This window comes from Halichoeres trimaculatus, unplaced genomic scaffold, assembly GCF_033239565.1.
Source record: "Halichoeres trimaculatus isolate MK-OKI-2021-1 unplaced genomic scaffold, fHalTri1.1 fHalTri1_scaffold_3, whole genome shotgun sequence".
Lineage (NCBI taxonomy): Eukaryota > Metazoa > Chordata > Actinopteri > Labriformes > Labridae > Halichoeres > Halichoeres trimaculatus.
Genome location: NW_027437181.1, coordinates 31,640,007 through 31,659,482, shown reverse-complemented (window position 1 = coordinate 31,659,482; position 19,476 = coordinate 31,640,007). Strand labels below are relative to the sequence as shown.

The following is a 19,476-nucleotide window of genomic DNA, read 5'->3' as shown; positions in this document are numbered from 1 at the left end:
CGAGAGTCACATGTTCTCAGAGGACACTTTGAAAGTAGAAATAAAACACACACAAGGAAAGTAGATATAAAGTAAAACTTTATCATGACATACAAGTTTAAAGCCCTGAGAACCATATCTTTATATTACTAATATGAACAAAAATGAATGTGTGAAAAAACCACTTTGGAAAAGTGCTCCTCTTAAATACAATCAGCACAAACCAGTTTTTACAAGCATTCATGTGTTTTGTCCATTTTTTTGTTTACTTTAATCAAAGAGAAAACTATAATATCAGTAATATCATTATTATCATGTCCATAATAATAATAACAGTACAAAAATATGCACAAACCCCACAGTTGAATTAATATACGGAGCATTGTACAAGCCAAAAACAACAACATAAAATTGATAAATGAGGTATTCGATAACCACTTGCATATGCGCCTGTTTTTACACAGATCAGGTTAGTTTTTAGACGATTTAAAACTGAATTAACTCCAAAATCATCTGAGAGACAAAAGGTTCTGCAGACTTCCAACTTCACAGCTTCCTGAGTGACGAGACCTGCAGTTACTGACGACAAAAATACAACACCAGAACCAAAGAAGCATTCAGCCAAGTGACCGCAGCTTCGGTCAGTGCTCGTCCCTCAACGACGCTTTGACATCGCAACAGTGACTGCAGCCCACTGCCCTGAGGTATTATGGTATGACGAGGTAGGGGCGGTCTCTTAAACACACACACACACACACACACACATACACAAATTATTTTTACACATGCACACAGCAGGTCAGGTGTCTGAAAAATGGGGGTAAATGAGACGAGCAAAGGGTTGATGGTTTGAAGCTCAGATATCAGAGGGAACAGGTGAATCTCCAACCTGTCATACTTCACACCCCTCTGAAAAATAAGCATCAAAGTGCCTTTGAAAAGCAGAATGTAGCTGTGGTTGGACTGGGAAACTCCCAGTTTACACATCAGGAGGCTTACAATGAGGAAAACATTTCCTGTTGAAGTAAAAATTTCTAAAAATGTCCAGAAAACTTGTTTGATCCAAAACCTCCTTTGTCCTCTGATACAATGGACTTGATGTTTGCTGCCACCTGCAGTTTCAGTAATGGTAATACAAGTAAATGTCCTGCAGATGAGTAACCTGCTTACACACACTCTCACACTCTCACACATGCGCGCACATGTACAAAGGCAGTGAAGCTACACTATCAAACAGTCATTGCTAAACAGATGAAACAGAAAGCTTGGACTTGGAAACAACAAAGAGTTTTAGTAACAGAGCAGAAAAACTTCAGCTCCTGTGTTACTAAAAACAAGGTCCATCAGGAGAAAAAAAACAAACAAATAAATAGTAAAACTCAGTTGTCAACAGCATGAAAAACAACTGATGTCTAACATCTGATTGAATGCTCACCAAAATAAAAGTCATTACTCTCCAAAGGATTAAGCTTGAAGACTTTTTCCCAGCCAGTGGAGAAATGAAACCTGCACTGGCCGGATCTCACCAGCAACTACTTTAAGGCAGCTTCTACAGTTCTCACCTTTATAAAATACAGTTTTTGTGTCATACAGGGTTGTGAAGGGTTCACCTGAAGATTCTGTGGCTCCGTCCTCAAAGTCCTCAAACCCTCAACTGTGATCTGCAAACGTCTGCAAAACCTGACACGTAATGACTAAAACACGGTCTAACAGAAGCATCAAGGCTGCCCACCGGGGATCACTCTGGGCTTTTAGAGGTTTCTAAGCAGTTTAAAATGCCTCACATTCAACACACAAAGCTAGAAAATTATTTTTAAACCTCTGTGGTATTTCAAAATGCTAAAAATGTACTTTAAAGGGAAAAAGATGACTTACAATTTGAGGGATGAGCCATCTGATTCTGGATTATCAGGAGTTGAGGCCTAACTTCATGACCTCTGTCCATACTGGCTAAGGGAGTCTGGATGTTTCGTAAAAACAGGTTCAAATGATTCAGTAAGGAAGAGCTCAGGAAAGCTAACCTGTCTGGACTGCTGTTTTAGATAACAAGACTTAAAATCTGTAAACACAGATGTCTGTACAAGTTCAGAATCAGATTTCAGCTTTTAAATTTACTTATGTCCAACTTTCAAAGTCATGCCATAAATTGAAAAACAAGGGCAGTTTACTCATCTAAAAGTTTTTTTTTTACTTGCATTAAGAAAAACTCAAAATTATATTAAATGTCTTTAGATGTTTTTTTCTTTTTCTTTTTTTTTTTGCAGTCCATATTAGTCGTTAAACTGCCGAGCTGTGCACCACAGCGGGCTTTGGGCAGGATTGTACGAGGAATCAATCAAGAGGAGCGACCTGGCTAGTCTTTGGTTTCTAGCTGTGCAATAACCAGCAGAGCAAGGTGTTAAAACACTGGTCACATGATTGTACACATGCATATCATTTCGCAGCTGTCGTGACAGAACATGTGTTCACTGCAATTAAGAATTTGCAGCAAAACGTAAGGTTCATATGGTCGTTAAGTTTTTATAACTCCTACAACCTCGAAACCAGTTCACAATCCTATAATTCTACACCAGTCAGTGAGAAACCAACAATTCTTTTCCTTTTCCCTGAAAAAAAAAACAATGCAGATATATATATCACTCTTCTCAGACAAAAACTTGAGGAACCAAAAATAAAAGAGAAAACGGAAGCAAGCATAAAACACGTTCTACAAGTAAATATGGGAGAGAAAGAGAGAACAAGCCCGTCATAGTTTGGTTTGTCCCCATTAAACCACCAGCACTGTGTCGGTACGATCGCGTTCAGTTCCAGTTCAGGGAGGAGTTCCACCGCGGGTCGGGGCGTCAAGTCTCGATGGCTTCTCAGCCGTATGAGGTATGTAGTGTGGCTCGCCTTTAGGGGGAGCCTGATGAGGTACTCTTGAAAAGTCATGCAGACTTGTGCATTCTTCAGGTATGACTCTTTATCTTCCTTTGAATTAACAGCCATTCTCTGCAATTGCCGCATCGTTTCCTGAGAGTTAAAGAGAGACGCCCCCTGGAGCTGGGAGGTCGCTAAGAGGTCAGACAACTATGCATTGACAATGCCGCCACCAGTTTGATTTTGCACCCGGTTCTGTACTACCTTCAACTTTGTGCGCTACACGTGAGTGGACAAGTTGTGCGGACCAGCAATAAGTTAAACTCAGGAGGACTTGACGTCCCTTGTGTTACTAATGAGAGTATGTTGAGATCACATCCACATCAGGAGGTTTGAGTACATCGTTAACCTTCCTATCACTCAAATGGACTTCACATGATCTGAACCGCAGTTTTCATCACGAAACCAGGGATTTTTTTAATGCTGATCTACAGCATCCGGTCGTTTGCCAGTTTGAGTTCAGTAAGAGTCAACTGCGTGTTAGAGAGAGGCCTGGGTCAGAGGCCTTGCTCTACGAGGTGGGTGCTCTGTTCATGAGGTTCCACTGGTGAGAATTACCCGACTTCCCCTGATTGCAACGAGGTCAAAAAGAATATAAAAATAAAGTTGATTCAGGTTAAATATACTACAGCTCCTGAGGTAAAGACACCACTGCAGGTTACTTGATTTGAGGTATGTAAAAAGAGAAAACTAAAAATAAAATCATTCTAAAACACAAAATCAAAAAGACAACAAAATGGCAACAAACAAACAAAATGTCCTAAGATAAAACTTTTCAAGTTCAGTTGTGACTACACCTGTCAGTGGGTTTTGGCTGAGCTGATTGTGTTTAGCATGTTCATCATGATTATAAGTGTGTGTGTAGATTGTGTCTTTGTATGTGTGTGTGTGTGTGTGTGTATCTGTACTCTGTGTGTGTGTTTTTGTAGTTTGATTAAAATGCATAGCTGTGCGTTCGGGCACACAAGTTGTGGTGTAATATTCTCGGGCTCTGTGTTCATGATTGGACAGCCAAGAGGTCGACAGGGTTGATGAGGTATTTGTTGTGCAACAGTTTGTTATTCTTTGCGGTTTCTCATTGTACTGTATCTTCTTGCTGGGCCTCCCGGTGGAAGAGGGGCCAGAGGAGCAGGTACAAAGGGCATCCTGAGTTAGGGGGACCCGCTGGGAGCCGGCTCAGCCGAGCTGGGACCCTTGGAGGAGGAGGAGGGCGAGGGGCTGAGGGTATGAGCCAGGGGTGCAGAGAAACCAAAGCTGGAGCTGGTTCCAGCAGGGGAGGCTGAGGCAGTGGCAGCGGCAGCCGACACAGCGGGGCCCGGGGCCCCTCCAGACTTCTGGGCAAACAGGGTTCCTACAGAACAACAGAGATCATTAATACAGAGCACTCAAGACAACAAAGGTTAAGGTATAAAAACCACCATAGTAATCAAAAAGTGATCCACAGTCAGCAGAGGCAGAAGCTCAGGAGTTCAAGGTACAGTTCTCTAGAGCTGGGAATGAGTTAGAGGATAATCAGATAGAAATGCGCACGGCATTAAAATCTGTGTTGCAGTAAGGTTTTTCCAGGGACCCTGCCAAGGCTGTGACAAAGAGCCAGAATAACAATTACCCTAAAAAAACCTCACAGCACAAAAGTAGCTCCAGTAAAACCTGCTCAGTTTAAAAAAATCTCACCTCTACAAACATATTTTGAACAGAATCTCTTCCACTCACAGTCGAGCTTTGTTCAGAGTAACTTTTTCACTCCTTTATCACTCACATTCAGCTGGACACATCAGATCATTTATATGAACGGCTGCTGTGTGATGATCAGTCAGATCTAAGTACATAACCAGGCTGTGATAATCCTCTGATGTTACAAACCTGAGTAGATTGTGCCATTGACCTCCACTGAGACAGTGATGCTGGCATTTCCATTGGTAGAGATGCTCAGAGACATGTCCTGCTGCTTCTCTTCTGAGGGAAAACACAGACACACAGCATGCATTAATATAGTTTTATTCAGAAATTAGACTTTTTTCTGTAGATCTGATTTCCTTTTTTACCCTGTTACTTCATATCCACCAGAAGTTGGAGGAAAGTACGAGACAGAGTGTGTGTTAAGAAACTCTGAAGGGCAACCAGTAGGCAGTTTTTAGCTCATAACGTTTGTGTGGCAAACCTCATAAAGAACAACTTGCTTCACACTGAGTTCCTGTTCTGGTTCCACAGAAATGCAGCACATTTCATCATTTCCAGCTTCTTTAGACAGAGCTCTGATCAGCACTACTGACCTCTGGTGGTGATGGTGGGGGCTCCCAGGCGCAGGTTCATGGGCATTTGGGAGGCCATGGCTAAGAGGTTGTGTTGGAAAGCCTGCTGCATCAGGCGCTGTTGCTCCTCTGCCAGACGGGCCATTTTCCTCTCTGGTCCCTCTCCTCCTCCAGTCTCCAGCTTTTCTCTCAGCTGCTCCAGTGTGGCAGCTCTGGCCAGACCGGCAACCTGCTGCTGGCCGAGGGCAAACGCCATGGAGGGTCTGGCTGCCAAAATGGAGGGAGTTGGGTCATCTGGAGGAGAGGATCATGGAGGGTGAGGCTCATGTGATTGACTGGATTCATTGAAACATCCCAACAGTGTGAGGCACAATGCTAGAAGTCAGACAATCTGACGTGTCAAAGTTCTGAAGTGCATGGATATCTAGTCTATTGACTGTTCCTTCAGAGAAAAAAAGAAGAGTTAGCAAGATGTTGAGAGTTTCTCATCAGAAGCTTTTGAAGCCACTTAAAATATACATAAATCATTTCTGGGAGAGCAGAACAAGCACATCTTGGCTTGTACACAGGTAACCGGGTATTTAAAAAAAAACTAATATCCTCCCTCATTTGTTTTCCAAAATACTTTGGTCCACACACACCGGGCAAATCCACTGATACGTGCGTCCCAAAGCAAAACCCATATTTGGAATTTATTTTTTTTAGATGTAAAACCTGAGCCATCCAATCAAAATGTTCTTCCCCCATTATTCAACTCTAAAGTTTGGGAACCAAAGACTCAGTTGTGTCCCATGTCACACTTCCCAACGTATACACGAAAATATAAAACCTGAGTTTCTAAAATCTTCACTTAAACCAGAGTCTTCGGGGCGCATCGTTTTTGGCGACGTAAAACTGTGGTTTGGTGTGAATGACAGGCCTAAATGTATGAAAATGTATATCTGGGAATGTATATGTTCCTAGATGCTTGGCTACATGTGGACTGGGGATGGGTGCCTTTCACATTTGAAATGATAAGGTACCTGCTGATCAGTATCGGTACTCAACGGTACCAATTTTCTTTACTTTTGTGTGCGTATGTGGAAAAAAATATCAATTTGTTTAATAATACAATGTAATTTTTTTTAACATATTTATTCTTCAATACATAACCCTATAATGCTGTGTTCATGTCCAGCAGGGAAAATCGCCTACTCTTCCACTCCCTCACAGTCACAAGGATGCGTTCAGGTACCCAATCATAGTACCTTTTGATTTTACCTGAATCGGTAAGCGGTACTTTTGACAGAATTCGGTCAGTACCTATAAAAGTACCTAATTCCGTACCCATCCCTAATGTGGACATGGTCTCAGTAGTTGATCTCAGAACAACTGTATCTGTTGGTTGGATTAGCACCCAAGATTTAAGTTTCAAGATCTTTAATCCATAATGTTCTTAAAAGCAAATAACGACAGAAATGTGACTTTATATAATTCATTTTTTATGGCACAAACTAAAATGTGGACAGACCAGAGTCTGAATGTCATGACTTAGAGCTGGGACGATATGCTATTCTCCTGATTTGAGTCTGTTACAATTTTTGCGATTGTTAGTTTGCTTTTTTAACACCAGACCATGTGAGAAAGTCAAATGATGATGATGATAATGTCTACAGACTTTATCTGGAGCCATATTTTCCCATAAAATGTCCATCACCCTCTGCTGGAGAAAAGTGCTATTTTTTTTCCAATCCAGTTTATAAACAAAGACTGAAATGAAGAGTATGAATTTGAAAAAAAAAAAAAAGATTTTTGACAAAGAATCCCTATTTTGATATTGTCAAACAAAAAATCCTGATCTATCAATTTTCAATTTTTCCTCCCACCCCTATTGTGTCTTGTGGTCAAAATGAATTTTAAAAAAGCCTCTACCCTAAAAAGCATTTCAGGAAATGTCAAATGAGAAGTTACGCAGAACCCTTTGAAAAGACTTGGCACAAGAACAGATAGAAGCAATACTTGTGTGTAAGGCTTTTTAAAAGCCACAGAATCCCACTTTCAGGACTACTCAAATCAACACAAAGATGGCTGCCTTCTGGTATGAACTTGTACGTCAAAGTTACTGCATTAGTACAACTACGAGTTGTCCTAAACATCCACATGAACACAGTGACAGGTCAAATACAGCTCAGAGCAGAAAAAAACCACGAGCGCTCTCAGAGTCCACAGAGGAGTCACATTCCAGTCAAGTCAAAGTGACATCAGATAAGACAGAAGTGTAATGACAGTTATTAACAGGATCTGGCCCAATGTGGTCTGAGGCTTCAAAGTTCATAAAGTGTCCGCCCGGCGTGGGAACCGTGTTATTAATCAGCAGTAAAGGTGAGGGCTCTCTGCAGCCTGAGGCTAAAGAGGCTCAGACACGGACTCCTAAACACCTGGACAGACCAGACACACATACACCAACAAAGCCGTATAAAAAACACTTAAAAGTGCACACACACACAATAGAGACAGAAAAACACTGCATGTTGGGGGAACGCACGTTCAGAAAGGCAGGTGCTCCGATAAAAAGCTAGAATAGTAAGTTTAAACTCTGCTTTGGCTGAAAAATGACTCTTCAAACCATTTCAAATACAACTGCATCTGAATCGGTCGTCTTGCTTTGATGGTCATTTACGACGCCTCTGTGTTGTTCTTAGAAATTGCGACAGAGGGCAGTATTTTCCAACAAATCCTTGAGTCTCAGTCCAGCTTAACTGGAACACTCCAGTTCAATCCACCCAGTAAAGGGAGGCGACATTCTCTGAGGTAAACATTCACCCAGTTTAATATAACGTTCATCGGACCTCAGGGAGCTTACTCAGTATGTACGCCTGGTTCTTACTGTCAGGAGCTTCTTCTTCACCCTTCACTTTGACACACGTGCTGCTTGTTTTGCAGAAAAAGCTTGTTTTACAATCCTAACATGCTGTGAACTTCTTTTTTTGCACACAGAAGAATATACGTCTTCTTACAAGTCTGGCATATTAAAGCTGATGTTTCCCAAACTGTGACTTCAGACCAATGATCAAACGTCAAACCCTGAGGACTGTCAATGTTTGGCTTCCTACCTTTCTTCAGAGAGGGTCCTGGTGAGGCGTGCAGGCCGTTGAGGGCTGCTGAAGCGCCTGCTCCGAGAGCTGAGAGGTGCATCTTGGGAGGTGAGAGGATGTGTGGAGCAGTGCTTGGGGAGGGAGAGAAGCGGAAGAGGCTGCTGCTATAGCTCGGACGACGACCCTCGCGGCGGTTACTGTCGATGGCAGCTTGGAGCTCACCTGGGGAGCTGAGGCCTTTCCTCTCACACTCGTAGGGGTACAGGTATTTCATGTACCTGAAAAAACAGACACAAAGGAGTGCGTCAGATCAACACAGACACGTCTTATAGCAAGAATTACTTAATCTGACTAAAGATTAAAGAGTATGCACTGTAGTGTACTTCAAACCACTTTCTCGGGTGTGTTAATTATTTTACAGACTTCAATAAAGTAGTGATCAGGTTTAACTGCATCCTTTGAACGAGGAGAAAAGCAGTTAGAGCAGGACAGCAGAAACAAACAGGTTACAGTAAATCAAAGGGAGCCAACATGTTAACATGTCACTTTCTGCCTGATCTTTGAGCCGAAGTTATCAAATGTAAGTGAATCACTGATATCAAACGTTCACTGATTGTGCTTTTTTATAATCAGTGGAGTTAGACTGAATTTCACAGGCAGAGGTCAACGTTTTCTGACTAGAGCAGAAAATGTCTGAAGCGTCTCTCATTTATTTGCTATAACAAACATTTTTCTTTTAGTCTGTTTCAGCTGAAGTCACAGGGTTGGTTTTATTTAAACAAAAGAGAAAGCAGAGTTTAAAAAAGTGACAGTTTATCACCATCATTATCGTCACAGTCTGAAGCCCTTCATGCTCATTCACACATGTAACAGCCCTGCCTGACGCCTGGTTACATGCATACACATGTCAGAAAAATCAGGTTTGTCCAGGAGAAATGTTCCCCCGTGTTTACAGTGTTTTTCTAATAGCTGCCTGAGATTATAGAAACTTGGTCCTCTTGTTTGGATGACAAAAATCAGGTTCCTCCAGATGTCTGACAGCAAGCGTCCGACTCTAATTGAAGTTACAACACCGTTTTTGCTGAAATCTGGCAGGAAATGTGGACAAAAACATGTTCTGCACACTTATAAACTTGGATTACAAACAGAGGCTCCACATGTATGAACAGTCACAGCTCTGGTATGTGTTTTATAGGCTGAAATGCACATACCGTGCATGCTACATAATGGTGGAATAGAAGCACAAAGGATCAATAAGACGTTAAAGGGAGCATCCATTAGATAGAGCTGGAGGAAAAATGCTACACAACAGTCCTGCAACATTAAAAATACATAAAGGTTCATTAGGGCACGCTGCTAGTGGACAGCATAAAGAGGTGTTACATCTACTGAAGGATTTCCATCAGGAGAGCCAGAGAGTTTGAGTCCAGGCTCGTGGAGAGACTGTCAGTCAAACCCCGCCTCAGTCATTGTGAACTCTGACCCAAATCACATCAATAAATCTATGGGAGTCAATGAGAGCTACGTGTGATGTAATGGACGGAGGGATTGAATGTGAGGAGGGAAGGTGGCCTGGTGGAGGAAACAAACTTGCATGTGTATACACACAGAGGCAAGGGTTAATATTGACATCCGTACTCACACTGACACACACAAATCCAAATGCTCTACACTAATACGACACACACACACACCCTCAGAAACAGGCAAAGAGAGTATTTATGGCATAAGGAAGGTGCTTGTCTTCAGCAGAGAAGTGGCCGACTCTGGATTCTTTATTTACATCCAGTTTATTAAACCAGAGTTGACATAAGATTTACATTAGACGCCGTGAATGGGACACAAAGACTCACTGTGTGCGCAGAGTGAAAGCTGCACTGGTGATGGAGGTAGGCAAGTTGAGTCCCTTTGTGATTTCTCTCCAGATCTTCTTGTTGATAACCTCCACCAGGCCTCCCTTCTCGGTCACCAGCTTGTACAGCATGTACAGATCCAGGACCTGCTTGGCCATGATGGGGATACGATTGACTGGGGTTCCTACAGAAGAGAGGAAAAAACATCATTTAAATCAATGGAGTATAAATTATTCATCTCAATCGTATCAGCTAAGTGATGCACAATGAATGCTTTTTGGTGGATGAGCTTTATTTTAAATACATTTGTGTGATTGTGTGTTGGCAGTGTGAATTAAACAGAAAGGTTTATAATATGTTTACATTTCTATCATGTGCATGTGAAGAGGATTATTTGCACCTTTCTCATAAAATACATTTATCCTGCTGCAGTGCAAAGGAGAATGTAGAGGGACTTCTGAACTCTGCATTCATCTACAATAAAACACAACAGGGTCTTTTTGTGAGCTCAAAGCTGATCTAATAGCTGTCAGGATGCTGATAGGACAAGGGTGAGCAGGCCTGTTGCCTGGACGCCTGTTAAATTTGGCTTGAAAACATATTAGCCCAGTTAAGGCAATCTGGCTTGACCTGGAAAAGGGGATTCGCAAACAACACAAAGCAAAGCGGCTCTAGACTTTTGATACAGATGCATTAATCTTGTCAACAGCTTATCTGCAGTGGAGCTTGCAGGGAGCGCGTGGGGAGGAGGCGGGGGGAGGGCGAGGAGGAGGGGGCGGTTCGCCGTATGCAACAGAATCAAAAAGTGCAATGTGCAACAGTGTGAGCATGGAGAGGGAGGAGGGGACGGGGATTGTGACGACCTGCTAATCCATGGGCAGCGGTGGGTGGGGGGCTCCTGGATAGGCCAGTATAATGAAGCTCATTTAGAGGATTGTACTGAGTAAATCCACACCCCTCTGCTGTTAGTGCTGCTGGACCCAGAGCAGGGGACCCGCACAGATTTGCCCTCGCGGCTAATGCCAGGCAATCCCTCAGCCCCTCCACAGGCTGCTCTTAACCTGGAATCAGACTCATTAATGACTCGGTAAAATAGCAGAGTGATCAGGCCATGAAGATTAGCCCTGATTCATTTTCTTAAGTTAGCATGTCTTAAAGCCATGTGCAAGGGGCCAGGTGAACACATGGACCTATATGAGATCAAGAAGGTGTGGCAGCAGTGTCAGGGGGGCCACGGCTCTGACCTGTTAAGCACACCGCTTAATAAGGGCTCTAATGTTAGTGGTGCTGCAGGAACTTAAGATGCATCCACCCGCTCAGTGTTTGAATAGTAGCCTCTCAATAAGTCAACTGTAAACTCAACAGATTTATAGATGACAAATGTATCTGTGAATTCATCAAAGGAATGTGTATAAACCATACACAAACAGTGAGTAATTACAGGTAAGTACAAAACAAATGTAATCAAACATGCATGCACATGCTGTGGTGAGGTTGGGTTTTCAAATATAAAACAATCCAATTCAGCCCCTCTGGAAAAACAAACAACACTTAAACAAATTTTTAATGTCAACCTTCAATTTAATGACTTTATACAAGGTGGAGCATTCTGCATCTGATGGTCCTGGTGCTCTAAATACAGCAATGATTTAACAAAAGTGGAAGATGAATATGAAAAAAGGTCGGCCTCCTCTGAACAGACCTGAATCCACTTTGTGCTGTATGAGGATAATTTTGTTCAGCTCGTTAAAGCTGCAGAAAATGCTGTTCTGGGAAAACTGCCATGTTATCTGCAGAGCCAATTAACAAAATCGCAAAACATGAAAGCCACGGCCAAGATGCCGGCTTCCTTTACAGTTAATGTGGATTAGCTTTGTTAAGAGCGTGAGGACAGGAAAGGAACAATGATTAAGTGTTTAATGTCACGTCTCCACTCCCATTTAGTTATCCAATAAGTGAGATTAGCTGTAATCCTTTAATGCATATTGAGTGTTTTTTTATCATTTCAAACAAACGTATTAATACACCGCTCCATAACCCTTTGGAAAACAAACATAGTGTTGTATAAAAACGAATGTTAACCAGTGACATGGTTTTGTAAATCAGCAAACTCAGAGCACATCAAACAAAGCCTTTTTTGTGGATGCGGATCTTGTTTTTCCATCCTGTGCTGCTGTAGTAAACTAAATGGAGAATACAGACTTTTCCCTTTTTCTCTTTGCAGTAGCAACATTTCCAGAACGCGCAGCAGATCAAAGCAGCAGGAATGCTTTGCTGCCAGCCTCCCCAGTTATTTAATGCAGCGCAGGACATCAATCCTGCATCAAACAATTAGTACAACTAGAGGGGTCAGAGATCAGCCAGGGGTTATTGATGTGTGAATTAAACTGCAGGTCAGCAGGAAGCCATGTTTTCATACTGGCCCGGACGTGAACAATGAGAGCACAACAAATGAGACACAACAGCGCTGGCCCCATAATGACAGGCCAGCAGTTAGTTAGGCTTTAATTCACGCCAATGCTTTTATTCAGCCCTTCATCAATAGCCGCTGTCAAATCAGATCACATTTTATGCATTTACACAGATCTGTTTTCAAAGGGCGCCACAGCAGTCAGCTAAAACACACTGGACTTACTGCAGGGAGGGAAAAGTGTGCTGTGTGTCTTTTTTTAAAGCAGTTATCGTATTGTGAAGCTGAGGTGGATCTGAAACCAGAAGCAGCATTAATTAGTCAACACTGACATCAGCCTGGTTTCAGGTTTCAGCATGCCCCCGACCCTGTATGAAAGCACCTTTGATAATACCGTAATTGACCAAAAATCACATTAGCAACACTGGGCAGTTAGTCAGAGAGCTCTCCAATTTGCGAGAATTTGCCTTTGGTGTCCAACATCTGCTCCACTTCCAACCCTGCAGACATTTAGCTCTAACAGGCTTAATTAGACTGGCCCAAAAACACTGCTTTTGATCACAGCAGCACCACTCCTCAGCTACACAGCTCCCTTAACTCACACACTGTCCTTCTGTTGGGATTTTTTTATTGCTTTCTGATCCATAAAGAGACATCATGATCGGCAGTGACACGAGACCACTTCCTGGCACCAGGCAATGCAGAGCTAAGATGGGCAACCATTGGGTGTTTCATCTCCCTGTAAAGCCCCGATTTGTCCACTTGGCCGCTCTGAGACGATCTGTAATTGGCTGCAGGCTTCACCTCCCATCATCCTTTGCCCCGGACTGATTTCCCCCCAGGGACAGGGCCATCAGGAGCCTAGTGATTAATGGCACCAGGGGTCAGAGGTCGCTCTGGTGGGAAGTGCCACGGCTGAGGGCCCCTGAACCACTCCCTAAGTCCTTCCTCCAACTTCTAGCGAGAACACAAGAGCCACGGCAAGTCTTCAAATGGCTAGACTTCTCATGATAAGAGACGCAGATAGAGAGTCAGACAGAGGGGGACAGGGCAAATAAAGACTTTTGAGAGAGTTTAGTATCCTGTAGCTGATATATGAAAAGCGCGGTGCGTCCCAGGAGGGTGGAAACCGTACATGATAAAAAATAATCTCTTAGCAAAAAAGAATCAAAGTGAAGTGGGTTAAAATAAACCAGTTGATACAGATAAATATGTTACTGTGTAAAAAGCCTGAGGATGGATACCCTGATTTGACCAATCACATTTGTACTCATGATTACCTATCGTGGTCCCATGCACGACTGACACAGAGACAGACTGTCCATGTGAAACAAACACTGAAGTTTCCCACCTCATATCAAACCTGCTTTCCATCTCACTGAGGAATGAAAAAAAAAAAGAACAAGGTCATTTGATCTGACCCCTGACCTATTTTTAGTAGGAAACAGCTGCTCACATTAAAGGACTTCTATAATAAATCAATGGGGTGCCTCTGACGCCAGTAGTGGTGAATTACATATCGCTGACTTCACATGATGGGCATTTTTTAAATTATTAAGTGACAGAGCGACAGCCTTCCAACAGACAACGGGCAGGAAATGAATTTTTTACTGAATGAGCATTGGTTGGTGTGAGGTTACGCCACACATCAAGAGTGAGGAAGGAAAGAGGGAATGAGAAGGAGGGAAGGACACGTCACACCATCCTACAGTTAAATCTGGTGATCAATTCACAGTTTACTCCATGAGAAAAACAGATTATTTTTGGGACCAAGTGTATTTCTGTGAGTGCACTGGTTGGTAAGATAATGGAGGAGAGCAGCATGGACGAAGGAAGCCACAGAGATGAGCAGAGATTCATAAAAAGAGAGTGAGTAAAGAAAACAGGAGAGAGTGTTTCTGCCTTTAGGAGGGAAGGATGGAAGAAGGAAAGAAAGGAGGAGAGGGGGGCTGTAAGCAGCCAGCTGGAGAAAGACTGGATTACTGCTGTAAGGAAGGTGTCAGCCTAAACAAACAGCCCCTGGCCTCATGGCAGTGTCTGAGTCCTTTCAGACAACCCCCCCTCCCCACACACACACACACACACACATTCACCTTCCTCTTCCTCCTTCCTCCTTCATATCTCCACATCAGGTTAGACTACACCTGGCTCACGCTTGCATTTTTGGGGGGCAATTTGATACAGCTGCAGCTACAGTGATACTTTTCCTCAATGTGATTATTTTTCTTTTGAAAATTCCTTAAGTCCCTCTTCATCATTTAGACCAGGTATCACCTTTAATTCAGCAGATTCAGGCACATAAAAAGTGTGACTTCAGGAAACAATGGCACAGACAAAAGCACTGCTGATTTGATCTTAACAGGAACAACACATCCTTCTCTTTGTGTCAAGCCTTTTCCATCAGTGAGACCAAAGACTGTATAAAAATGGACCTACTGTTAGTGAGGTAACCTGTTTTTATTTTTCAAGAGTTATCAGGTTTATAAGTGGTGATCACCCTGTTGAAAATACTGACCCCTGCTTGCTTTGAGCAAATCTAAGAAAGAAAAAAAAACTTGTTTTTGCTTGGCCCTGGGTGTGATGTGATCAAACTGCCAGAAAGTGTCCGTGGGGTTTCTGAAAGCTGTTCTCTTTTAGCCATTAAATAACCATCTATGGTGACATAAGATGCATGTGTAAGCTGCCAGTAAAGAGATGCAGCAGTGTGAGGTGCAGAATTGGTGAAAAAGACCTCTGAAAATGAGAGTTTGCAGTTTTCTTAACCTTAGTAAAATCAAAATAGATGTAAATACATAAATAAACAAATAAATAAATATACAGTTTATTCCGAAAAACTGTGTACAAATGAAGACATGGGATAAAAACCAAAATCATTTTTTGTTCCAAGTCATAAATGTGTGTAAATGGGTATATGAGTACCGGCTCTGTAGAGGCTTCTTCGGCTATCAAGTGGACTCTAAAGGACCACAGTTTTTTTGCACCTCTGTACTGGCTTCATTATTTAACTCAGGAAGTTGCAAAACTGAGTTTTAAGCAGTGCTGAATTCTGGGGATGTCCTCATCTAAATCTTAATTTCAACAATCAGATCAGAGGTAATCTAGACATTTTTTTAAATTATTGGGGATAGCCAGTTAGAGCTGTAGTGATGTGATCACAACTTGCTGCAAAACCGTAATTAAGTAATGGAAAACTAAGCACCAGTGGCTTTAATGTCAGCAGTGTCAAAATGATACAAACTCTTGACTTTTTGAAAGGACAAATAAATATCCTCAAAAGAGTGAAAAGGTCAAATAGATTACAGAGGAGGTTTTTGAATTCATTGCTTTTGGATCGACAGTATGTCCCGCTGTCTTCACTCTGAATTAACTACTCGTCCGTACCACAGCTGTCCAGCTCAGCTCATGACAATATACGACACGGTTTAAAACCTAAGTGGAAATAAGAAACATTTCTATTCAAGTTTACCGTTTTGTATTGTTTTTAATGCACACATGTATTTTAAAATATATTTTTGTGGCTGAAAATCAATATTTAACTGGGCTATTAGACCATTAGGAGAAGAAACTGACACAATGTGTATTTTAAAACAATGCTGAACCAAGCACAGAATAAGGATAAGACACCTTTTGGTTTGTTTGTTAACTTCAGTTTTATTTAAAGGAGGATAAAAATGTGTGCAGCTCTATTATCTGGGCAAATACTACCATCTAGTTTCAGGGGACTGGTGTTGGTAGCTACTTGATATAATGAAATCAGATCAGGGGTCAGGGTTGATTCATCACAGAAAACTACAGGATCCTCCAACTTTGTTTTTTTTATTTCAGCTGCTGTTAAGCTGTTACACTCTGAATTTTTGAAGCTGCTGCTTACATACAGGTTCAAATTCCAGTCCGTCTTGTCTCAGGAGAGACTATTGGTGCTTCAGGGAGCATTATTAAGGGTGACAGGACCTTCAAGGTGCCTTTTTGAGAGTACCTGTGAACATCAATGCTTCACTGGTGAATGTTTGTAAATGCTGATGCTGTGTTTTCAGCTGTCAGTATTCACAGATAAGTTCTGAACACTGCTGAAAATCTTACCCTACAGGAGAATGTCAAAGATTTCCCCTCTGCTTTAAACATACGAGTGGGCCTGATACAGTTAAAAATACCATTGTAAATTCATTTAAATCTATAGATTAAGCAGAGTCTAAAATGCCCTCTTTTTAAAACTCAGAAAAATCAAATCATACCCACGAAGTTTTCTTTTACTGAACTGGTGTTAAAGCTGTGTGAAGCGCTGCGTTTGGTGCCACTGAAGCATTAATAATCCAGACATTTTAAGATAATCTACAATTTTTCTAAGGTGTAACAGAAGCAGCTGATACCTGATTCAGTGTTTATGTTCAGACAAGGCCAGCTGTTATAAAGCTCTCCACGAACCAAATCACTTTTTGACCATGTTTACAAAAGTTTATTTCTCTGAAAATGTTTTTTTGTTCAATTTATAATATCAATATTTTTGGATTCATTGGACTAAACTATCCCTGACCAAAGTTATTTTAACTAACCATTGTGATGAAATGTTTAAAAAGTTTAGCCTGATTCCTGGGTATCATAAATCCAGAACAGTCCAAACCCGTCATTAACAGAGGACAGAGAGACACTGACAGGAGACACAAGTGTCTGGACTCCACATGCTTTGAGTTTACTTTATGTGGAGCAGCCCCTGGCTGTTTAGTTTATATGCTGGTACGTCACAGAAGCATATTGTCAGCAGCCTGCTGTACGCTGGGGCACGTTTGTTTTATTTTTAATGCATGGCCAGGGACATAAAAGGTAAAAAAGCCTTGAGAGTATGGAATTTGCTATCTTTAGTCCAGGCAGAGCCACCACTCACTCGCATGACGGACCAATTCATATCAAGTGTTGAAGATACGTCCCCTCCACATAAGGGAAGTTAAATGTAACGTTACACTTTAGATACATTGCTATTCTAAGCACGAAGCCAAAGCCACAGCTGGTAGAGAAACAGACACACAGATAGAAAGAGAGGGACAGTTGTCTAGTGAGGTCTATAAAATAGGATGTGGGTCGATATGCTCTATGGTGTTGAATGCATAGGTTTCATTCCTGTCATGTCAATAAAAAGCAATTAATGTGAATTGACAGAAGCAGAGAAGCAGAGACAAACAAAGGGAGTGGGGAGTCACAGAGGTAGCGTTGTTACCTCTCTGTGCTGGATTTAACCATGAGGAAAAAAATAAACACAAGCTTTTCTTGGTCTGTGAAATCAACACAAAGAAATAAATACAAAGAAAACCAACTAAATGAAAGTACAAGGTAAATTTGTAGTGTTTAATTTGATAAATGGTCACAACTATAAATAAGTCTCATTGAAGTCACCCTGTTGCAGCAGTGGACATTTGAAGCAGTGGATTAACAAAAGAAATAGCCAGATTTAGCCCGGCTCTAGATATGCAAATCATCACTTTAACAGGAAGCTGCTTACTGCTCTGTCTTTACACTATAATACTGACTTAAGAATAACGCACATCACTTTCACCAACAGAACCAGAACGTACAGTTTCATTATGACACAAGAGGCTCAACGTTTGACCAGAACCTTCTTCATCAAGAGTTTTCTCCACAATCACCATCAGCTTGGTTTGTTTTGAAGGGTGGATCTTTGACTGCTTCTCCATCAGAGTCACTTGAAAATAGGTTTATTAAAATTTCAGCTTTCCGGGTGTCGAGTCCAGCAGTGCTGCGTTAACCACAACAGAAACGGTTTCATGTTTTGCAACGTACACTTTAATGAAGGAGTGTTTCTTTTTATCACTATGAAACCACAACAGCCTTCTCTTTAGTACGATCTTAATAAAAAAAGTAAATACTAGAGGGAAAGAGCAAACACTGGATGATAGATATGTCACTTGAAGCTATATTTACTCAAGACACAGAGAGAGGAGTTTCTTGGAAAGAATTATTACAACACACAGGCAGCCAGTATATTAAAGCAGCTGTCTGTCTGTGCACTGTCAACCACTCCAGCCGCTGGTGTAAAACATTACAAAACTGGCGAGGCTCCAAACAACAGCCAGGAGCGGTAAATCTCACTGGGTGCTCTTCACACACCGGCTCCTCTGTCAGACTACAAATAATGACACTATTAGAACTTGAATTACACGATTAGAAGTTTGTCAGGCGCTGTTTGGAGATAAATCTCTGCACTGAAAAGCCTGGAACAGCTACTCATGGTGTTTGAAGTGGTTCGCTCTCGTCCAGAGCTCGTCTTTACGACAGATACTCCAACAGAATATCTTTGAGCAGTATTAGAGGCGAAAAGAAAGAAGAGAGAAACATGACTCCTTCTCCGTGGGTCATGAAGATGGGTCACCTGGTGAAATAGAGGGGGAGGGGGGTTGAAAAGGTTGGATGGCGCGAAAAGTGAGATGGCCTCTCCGACTGTAATCCAAGTCCTCTCGTTCCCCAGAGACCCAGCAGATCAACTGACTAGACCCCAATCAACACGGGCTGATACAGAGCTGACAGAGAGATAGATGAATGGACGGAGGAGTGAATGGAGGGATGGACAGGGGGATGGCTAATGTGTCTTATGCTACACGGTTTGCATGGGTCACTGGTTTCTGGATTGCTGAAGGATCCCACAGTCAGAGAGGACAGCTGACAAATGAGATATGTCAGTTAGATGGGAAAAATAATGGTGTTTGATAGGTTTTCTCACTTCAAACGAGGGAAGAGGTGTCACTTTACAGGGATACACCACAATACATTCGACAAGTGACATGTGATTTCTCTAGGATCTCGTTGTAAGATTAGTTAAGAACATAATGAACCTGTAAAGAACTTACTCTCTGTGACAAAAACACATGGGAAACTCTTAAACAGGAAACAGAATATGCAGTGGATGAATGACTGAAGGGAGCGTCTAGTTGTTAACAGCACTTACAGGTGAAAAGTATTTTCCTCTGCACATTAGTGAGAAA

General features: G+C 41.9%; 1 protein-coding gene across 2 annotated transcripts in view; it reads right to left on the bottom strand.

Annotated features, from left to right (window-relative positions):
- Nucleotides 1-108: 108 nt before the first annotated feature.
- The window catches only part of LOC141788280 (AT-rich interactive domain-containing protein 3B), a 64,707-nt gene continuing 45,339 nt past the window's right edge, over nucleotides 109-19,476 (bottom strand). For both annotated transcript variants that reach the window (XM_074667174.1, XM_074667175.1), the window contains exons 5-9: nucleotides 10,078-10,261; nucleotides 8,243-8,502; nucleotides 5,172-5,444; nucleotides 4,762-4,854; nucleotides 109-4,249 (exon numbers count right to left, since the gene is read on the bottom strand). In XM_074667174.1, the coding sequence (XP_074523275.1) occupies nucleotides 4,050-4,249; nucleotides 4,762-4,854; nucleotides 5,172-5,444; nucleotides 8,243-8,502; nucleotides 10,078-10,261 (1,010 nt within the window). In that variant the 3' untranslated portion in view covers nucleotides 109-4,049. The remainder of the gene's footprint in view (nucleotides 4,250-4,761; nucleotides 4,855-5,171; nucleotides 5,445-8,242; nucleotides 8,503-10,077; nucleotides 10,262-19,476) is intronic.